Source organism: Oratosquilla oratoria, chromosome 12 (assembly GCF_046742065.1).
Source record: "Oratosquilla oratoria isolate Oo_2021 chromosome 12, ASM4674206v1, whole genome shotgun sequence".
Classification (NCBI taxonomy): domain Eukaryota; kingdom Metazoa; phylum Arthropoda; class Malacostraca; order Stomatopoda; family Squillidae; genus Oratosquilla; species Oratosquilla oratoria.
This window is the reverse complement of record NC_134788.1, coordinates 67,917,057-67,926,054: the sequence shown is the minus strand read 5'-3', so window position 1 is coordinate 67,926,054 and position 8,998 is coordinate 67,917,057. Positions and strand designations below refer to the sequence as shown.

Genomic DNA, 8,998 nt, shown 5'->3' with positions numbered 1-8,998 from the left:
TTACACGCAATACAGACCATACTAGACGGGGTACATACATGGAAGCGGCAGTAACGCATTAAGAGCCGTGCGTGGAAATGCAAAGCTGTATACTTTCAGTGTGAGAAAACCAACAGAATAATCACGAACACTCCTCTTATGATAAAGAATACAAAAACCTCGGTGAAAGATCATGCCTGTTTGCTGGGTAGCACTCTGGGCAGTGGCCTTACCTGTACTCCATATTTCCGCAGACAAGGAGCAAGAGCTAAGGCTATGCTTGGAAGGTTTAAGCTCCTCAAAATCGCAACACTTTCCTCCAAGCGTTGATTGTACTTAGCTTTAGTCAGGCCGCTACTGCGCCAGTTCCCGGGATTGAGCCAGATGACTTGTCCTACAAACAACAACGACTCTCAAAAGTTTCAGAATGTCGCAGTCCGATTCATCACGGGTTTGCGATGAAGCGTCTTCAGAACCTCTGAGTCTCTACATCTAGCTGCCAACATCCAACACAAACACAAACTACACATGAAGCACCTAGAAAGACTGCACGCCAAACACAAACACCTGATCCGACACAACACACCAAACCTCATCGTACAGATTATTTGTCAGTTATGTCTCCCCTCCCCCTCGTGCGATATACACATAAGGAATCGTGTATAACCATTGAATATCGCCCATCATATTCACTATCTGCCGTGCACGGTGGGGAGAAGGCAAGGCATAGCGGGAATTAAAATTGACTCATTTCTTGTAGAAAACATAAACACACTTCCTACGAACAAAATGACACCCACATGTACAAACATCAACATATGCCTTTTCTTCGACTAAAATTTACTTCCTTTCCAACTTTCCCTCATACTGCATCTTCTCGTTTCAGTTTACCTCTCACTAAAAAGATATCCTTGTTTCTACATTTCTTTACAGGTATGTCTCCGGTCATTTTCCCCACTTTTTGTTTGATATCGATGCAAGTCTCCAAGTCTCCTGCCAATAACTCCTAATCCACAACACAAGTCTTACCAAATATCCCTAAAGAGTAGAGACAGTAAAGCAATGCTTAAAAAGAAACTGAAGACCCACCGGTTCACTGAATGCTACGACCTAAACGAAATGAGTATTAGAAAAAAATATATGATAAATGGTGGGGTCCTGCAATAGCGCTGCGTCAGCAATGGAACGTGATCCTAGAAACTGACACTCCAAGTATCAAGTATCCCATATTTCAGGGATGAGGAGACTGGAAGCAGAAGTTGGCTTTTTATGCATGAAGACCTCAATAACACAGGAAAAAGACTACATTTGATTTAATCCGTCATCCAAGCATTTGTTTTCTGACCTGTCTTTAATCTCTAAGGCCTTTCCATCGTCAGTAAGGCAAAGAACCTCCTCCGATTATTTTGATGCTTGCTTCTCATTAATCTTATAACATCGCCTGTTTTGTTTACTGTATAAACGGTTCGAAGCCCAAACTTGTCGATCTACTGTTCGTTCGGATGCTAATATTCTGATTAATGTCTTCATCCAAATTCTGCCGAATCACAACTTTTTATATGTGGTAAGCAATATGATTTTCATAAGTCTGGAGTGCCAGTTTCCATAGGCAATTCGTTCAAAGCATTCTAACCTCTAATGGCCATATGAATTAAAAGAAGCATCAGTGTCATCAGCTGGATAGCTACTGAGACTCAAAGGTCTCTGTTGGACACCTTTACTTACTTTGATTTGAGAGGGAATACAAATTTTAGTACTCTATGAGAGTACTACGTTCATTTCAATCTATCAGATTTTTGATAGAGAGAAAAACATGGTGGCTGTTGGGAGAATAAGTTCAAAGAGGATAGAAAAAGAGGAAGTTGTATTTTCAAAATAGAATTTAATGAAACCTGAGAATTACAAACCAACATTAATGAAGAAAATCTCCACCATGGTAGAATGAACAGAACAGAGTTCCCGTGGAGTGCATCTTCGACCTTACGATTACAAATGCACTTCAAGGATATAAAGTCTATAAAATCCTGGAGCTGCCAACTGCACCTATTTCCTGGGCTTGATATACATTAATAGTTACAAAATAGCTGCATCGTTTACGAAGACAAACAGATCATAACTCAACAAATGGTAGGTTGCCATCCCCAGGGAACTGATCGAGGCAAGCATGGAAACCAGGTCTGGAGCAGGGATTCCAAGACCCCGGGTTCTCATAGCCCCCTTTAGCCTCGGCGTTTTTGTTCTTTACCAGGTGTCTCCAGTGCTGGGCATGACGGAGGTCCTCGAAGCCCAGGCGGTTCCTGCTAAAGAGACCCGGGTTGGCAATCACCTTGATCCATCTGCCGCTATAGTATATCGAGGTGGGATGACTCTGGTATTCTCTCGGAAGAAAATGATTACTTATTTCATTGTGACATACGAAATCATAGAAAAAGTATTTACAATTAACCGCGAAGTAAAGTCCCTTCTTTATAACGTTCAGTGAACAATTTTTCGTCTTAACATACTTTTTCCCCTTGCCTAGCCATTTATCATAATCTTTACAGTTAATAAATATGTCTACATCATAATCCCAAGGAAGATATGAGCCAAATTTTGTGGCACCAAGAACTGTTCCTGCTTGTAGTTCATATTCCATGTTGTTTTCTTCTGAAAAATTGACTAGAAATCCTATCTCTTTTGATATAATCTCGATACAACAGGGTGGCAATAAAAAGAACTTTATTATACCTAAAGGACGGTTACAAGTCAGCCCAACTTCTCCACACTGATATTGGAATGTCACCCCATGATGATCAGTAATAGTCTGTAGTTTCCATGCCTTAGCATAAGTACCCCAATCCTGCTTTGTCAGATCTATTGTAGTCTTCACAAAAAACATAACGTCTGGACAAGCCATTCCAAGAACTCCGACATTTCTAACTCTTGTGAACCAGTCTACATAAAGAATTGTTCCAGTCAGATTTTCACGGAACTTGACGCGTCGTAACAGATCAGTTGTAGTCACAAATGGTCCGAGGGACATGTCACAGTACATACACTCATATTTGGAATAATAATAGCCATACTTGAATTTGGCTCGGTAGTTCAGCATCTTTTGTTGCAAGCATCCATGACTCCAGTGACCTTCCTCATCTCTGAAGGCTCCTGTCGCCACTTGAACGTGAGGAAGATCGTCTATCACTCTTATCAAGCGTTCTATAGAAGACTGGTTGCTGAAGGTTACCAACGAATGACCAATCATCGTGAAAGGGGTGCCCACATTCGAAATAATGGAGTTCAGAGCCTTTCCATCTCCTGTGTCGCTTTCAATCAGTTCAACTTGGACATTGGGCAAAGACGTGGTATAGTTGGTCGAGCTGTGTGCTAACACTATGACGGGCACTCGATACAAATTGCAAAGTTTGGTAAGAACCTTCCTGATTCTTTGAATAGACCACCCTTGTGCTGGCAAGATGACTGTGATGACATCTGACAGGGGAGGAGCATAATCACACTTTTGTATCTCCATGCCATGCTGGTTGAAGGGTTTGTCGTAGTTGTTCCCTAAATAGACTTCATGGCATACATGTGATAAACCATTGGCACTTTTATTCTTGGGTTCCATGTCTGGAAGAAGCGCTGATTGATCCCACTCAACGTCTTGTCGAGATTGCAAACGTAGATCCAGCTGAGAGGCGATTGACTCTAGCTGCAGCGCCCATTTTGCGTCAATATCAGACTTGGTACCTATCGTTATAAACAGATAGTATTCAATTGTAATAGAGATATTTAGTATTACATGATCACATTTGCAAAAGTGTGTGAAGCATTAAGTCACATATTTCCTACAATGGGAAGAATGCTTGATCGGGCTTTGATATCATCTGTACATTAAATTTTACACATTCAATAATGAACATAGAACTCTCTGTAAAAATGTCTATTCATACATATCTTTACTTTCATTTGTGTTTTACAATACTACATTCATGTTAGCACTACTCTTGTAAGTGAGTAATACCACACGGATTTCTATTTCTGTAAATATCGTACAAGGGAAAGGGGGACAAGTGTGAATGTAGTAGTTTTAGAGGGATCAGCTTGTTGAGTTTAGTTGGGAAGGCTTATGGGAGGGTCTTGATTGAGAGGATTAGGAGAGGAACAGTGGGAGTAATTATTGAGGAACAGTGTGGGTTTAGAACAGGTAGAGGTTGTGTAGATCAATTTTTTGTGGTAAGAGAGATATATGAGAAAGTTATAGGAAAAGGTAAGGATGTTTTTTGTGCTTTTATGAATCTGGAAAAGGCTTATGACAGGGTAGACAGGAGGGCACTGTGGGAGGTATTGCAGTTATATGGGATAGGAGGAAAGCTGTTAAGAGCAGTCAAGAGTTTTTACGCGAGTAGTTGAGCTTGGGTTAGGATTGGAAATGGAGAGAGTGAATGGTTTGAGGTAAAGGTGGAACTTCGTCAGGGATGTGTTATATCGCCCTGGCTGTTCAGTCTATACATGGATGGAATGTTGCGAGAGGTGAATGCAAGGGTAGTGGGTCATGGGTTGGAGATGGTTAAGGAAAATGGAGAAACGTACGAAATAAGCCAGCTGTTGTTTGCTGACAACACTGCGCTTGTAGCAGGGACAGAGGATAGGTTGAGGAAGTTAGTGACAGAGTTTGGGAAGGTATGTGAAAGAAGGAAGCTGTAGATAAATGTGGGTAAAAGTAATGTGATGAGATGTACAAGGGGAGAGAGTGACAGCAGGCTGGAAGTGAGCATTAAGGGTGAAAGACTGGAGGAAGTGGATAGTTTTAGATACTTGGGTGCAAATGTGGCAGGAAAGGGAGGAGTGGGGGTGGAGGTAGAATGTACATTGAAAGAAGCGAGAGAAGCCTTGGCGGGTTAAAAAGTGTAATGAGAAATAGACATTTGGGAATGGATGCTAAGAGGAGATTGTATGCAGGAGTGATTGCGCTGACAGCACTGTACGGGGCAGAAACATGGAACATAAGAGAGGAAGAGAGAAGGAGTTTGAATGTGTTTGAGATGAAATGCCTGAGAAGTATGATAGGGATTACTAGGCTAGATAGATTGAGAAATGAGGAGGTGAGGAGGAGAATAGGGGTGGAAAGGGAGTTGGGAGATAGGGTTGATGAAAGAGTATTTGGATGGTTTGGACACATGGAAAGAATGAGTGAAGAAAGACTAGTAAAAGAGGTGTGGAAGGCAGAGGTGGAAGGACATGAGGGGGCGTCCTAGGATGAGATGGATGGATGGTGTAAAAGGGGCATTGGGAAAGAGAGGAATGTCTGTTGAGGAAGGACGGGAGAAGACAGAAGATAGGGGTGAATGGAGAAGGGTTGTGTATGGATGATGCTATGATGCATTAGGGGGAGTGGGTGGGGGATGGGGGTGAGAAAGTATGTATGAGAAATGATTTGACGCAGCCCGAAGGGATTTCTCCCGGTCTTCTTCTTTTCCGCATGAGGGGGCGGAGAGGGGAGGGGGTCGCCGAATAAATGAAACGGCCTTGCTGTGGATGTGCTGTGTCTTGCAACTCTGCTTCTGACAGTGGACAGGATGTAGGGATGACCCGTCATCCAGGAGGTACTAAGATAAGAGGGAGGGAGGAAGGGAAGAGGGTAGAGGGGAGTGGAGTATGATAGAGTTGGAATGGGTAAGAGTAGTTCCTATGCCTTTTTCTTTTGGCTACCTCTCGTGTAAGTGGGAAAAAATCCTTTGGTATAGGTACGTATGTATGTATGTACTTTTTATATATACATATGATGATAAAAGGATTTACATTACTTAATACCTACTCTTATATAAACAATTTCGAAGCTTATCTTATATCAGCCCACACTGATTTAAAATCATACCATACAGAGATGAGTAAATTTTTGCCCTCAAATATGTAATTCTGAACCTCTCAAGTCAACAATCAAGCGTCACGAGGTGCAAAGAATATGGTTAGATATTACCTGCTAAGGAGGCGATGTGACGTTGAACTTCCATGATGCTTTCTGCCAACATTCTACGTTGTAGAACACTTAAGCAGGAGCTGTCACTCGCAATCGTCCTCTTATCCGTCCCCTCTTGTGTACGTGGCGTTGCTGTAGGTTCTTAAGATGTACATGGTTGAATTTAGTGTTGTGTATCGTGAGGATAGCAACGATAGGAAATATGGTTTTATAAGCATTGTAGAAGTCAAAACATGTTCGAGAGAAAACTGAAACTGAAAATTTGTCATTTCAATTGTTACGCTGAGTTTTACTCGTACATTAGGAAAAGATGTTACAAGTGCCAAAATTGATCACCTAATATAAAGAAAAGACAGTTTTGTCGTCTAATTCTGGATGACAAGCTTATGGGAAGAATATGCAGCTTTTTAAATAATAAGTATGTAGGTCACATTTTTCAGATGCCTTTTCATATAATCAGAATACAGTTTAGGTTTCTTCTCTATATGTTCTATTTTGTATTTCTACAAAACGAGATGGAAACAATTTCAACTTTACTCACCTCCTGAAAAGAAATTAAAAAAGACGGATTTCATACACTTTAAGGCCTCTTTCACACGAACGTTCCCGTACGCGGCTACTCATTGCAAATGCGTACGACGCGGACCAAACGCCCGACCCATCAAAAACTTTTTTTTTTCTTTTTTTTTTCTATGTTTGAAGGGTTATTACCCTCCCGGACCTGAACCGGAACAGTTTCGCACATGAAACAGGCGGTGATGCCCACGTGATGCCACTGTTAAGAATGGGGGTACCTAGAGGAGATCAGGAAGAGAGGGCACCCCTCAACCTCAGGCGGCGCCAGGGGAATGGTATGCCCCCAAGAATCTGAGAATTGTCTCGGAAGGGGAAACGGAGAGGTGACTGCCGGGGTGAGTGGTGGTCTGTGACATGGGCGAAGAATGGCAGTGGCTCTCAGCAACGTGCACAGACATTGCAAGGGGGGGGGGCAGGTGCTTTGGGCAGGAAATTGGGCACTTCGCTCTTTTGTATTATTCATATTTGGCAACTATCCGGTAGTGTGCAACACCATTTTCCACATTTCCATTTTCGTTGGATTTTAATTCTTCATACAAGGTGTAAAACTCGCCCTGCATGAATCCAGCGTTCTATATAGGGCGAATCCAAAAGTGACGACTGTTTTTCTTTTTCATTATTTGAATTACTGTACAAACAAGTACAGTTTTCTTCCGTGCGTTTTCCCCTGGCGGACGACTGAAAGGAAGGATCGCACGATAAAGCAGGGCGCCGCTGGTCCGTCAGAGAAACTTGAGCCCGTGGCAAACGTGTTTACAAACAAGATCGGGAGAATACAAGGTCTACTCAACAGCTATCCAGTATTTAGGTCGTTTGCGCATTGACGTCACTAAAAGTGCTTGGCCCAAAGACTATATAGGAAAGACGGGAAAGCTCACGGAGAGCCGCATCATCCACATACATTTTACTGTGCGGCTCTCTCACAAGATGGCGTTTACGTCAATCACCAGTTTTAACTCCATCGTCTGTTTCTTTATTAAATATGTCAAAGATAAACCACAAGAACATTTTTCCAAAATGAAACCCCCATTTTAACGGTTGCAGAACATGAAATAGGTAAGTCTCCCAGAAACTCTGTGGTGCCTGTACGTTTTCTCTTTTACCTAACATTTTCACTTACGTTTTCACTGTGGGCTCCCCTTCAGATGACGTCACAACATGCGCGCGAGCAGACCTTATATTCTCTCGATCTTGTTTACAAAAATATGACGCGTTTCTACAAGGTCGTTCGTGTGAAAGAGGCCTAAGTTCTGTGGATTTATGGGTATGACCCCAGATCTACCTCTTGAAATGCTCCAAGTCTACAAACACACCATAACAACGAAAACTGTTTTAAACACGTCACTTCCCGATGAGAGCTAAAATAAAACGACTGAACTTGGCTATTATGATTTTATAATTGGAATTAGAACAAAGCGAACATCATCATCAACTCACTCTCCGACGTATGATTTAGGAATTTGATAGTAGAAATCGGGAAGTTGAACGTCACTAAGATGACTAATACCACGGACGAAAATATGATTCCTGAGAAAGTCCTCTTGAACCACAGGGAAGACCACTTTTTCTGCGGGACCACCATGTCCTTCGACGACGTCATCTCGGCTGTCATTGGTCATATCTAGTTAGTTTAATGGTAAAACATGATCATAAGAAATATATATATACATATATATATATATATATATATATGTATATATATATATATATATATATATATATATATATATATATATATATATATATATATATATATATATATATATATGCTCTCTACATTGAAAATCTTTTGTCAGAATGGTTAGTGGGGTGGTATTTTAGAGGGGATTTACACGGTCGTCTAGTGGTTCGACAGACACGTGTTTATAGTGATGTGTGAACGTGTGAACGGGGTATTTGGTTGTTGAACACGTTGGTTAAACCTCAAATACCCCGTTCACACGTTCACACCGTTCACTTTAAAGACGTGTCTGTCTGTCTGTCGAACCGCGTTCGACGAACCGTTAGACCGTGTAAACCCCCTCTTCGACACTACTAACGGATTATGTTGTGGTGCCCAGTGATAAAAGGAGGATTAAGAGTGGATGAAAGATAGAGAAATAAGAGAAGGGAGGGAGGGAGGTGGTGAGGTGTCAAAAGTAAGAGAATGGGGTGATAAAGGGAATTAATATAAGTACAAGGTGACCTGAGGAAGGTGTAGAACGTAGTGAAGGAGAGGGTGAAAGAAGAAGTGGGAAATAACGGATATGCTTTAAGGAGGAAAGTTTGAAGTTTGCTAAGATGATGTGTGGGGTGAGACGGACGGGTGAAAACAGAAGAAAGGGTTGGAAACTGGTATGTTATAACACATTTGTAAATGTTCACTATAAACCTACTATCGGAGAAATAATATCGGAAGTACAGAAAAACTGTATATTTCGACTACTATCCGTAGCCCTCTTCAGCAGAAGAGGACTACAGATAGTAGTCGAAATATACAGTTTTCCT

The 8,998-nt window shown here is 41.6% G+C and overlaps 1 protein-coding gene across 1 annotated transcript in view; it reads right to left on the bottom strand.

Annotated features, from left to right (window-relative positions):
• Positions 1–1,853: 1,853 nt before the first annotated feature.
• Positions 1,854–8,998, bottom strand: part of LOC143030859 (uncharacterized) — a 12,740-nt gene continuing 5,595 nt past the window's right edge. The window contains exons 2-4 of the mRNA XM_076194082.1: positions 7,949–8,116; positions 5,936–6,076; positions 1,854–3,705 (exon numbers count right to left, since the gene is read on the bottom strand). Coding sequence (XP_076050197.1) covers positions 2,090–3,705; positions 5,936–6,076; positions 7,949–8,111 — 1,920 coding nt within the window. The 5' untranslated portion in view covers positions 8,112–8,116 and the 3' untranslated portion in view covers positions 1,854–2,089. The remainder of the gene's footprint in view (positions 3,706–5,935; positions 6,077–7,948; positions 8,117–8,998) is intronic.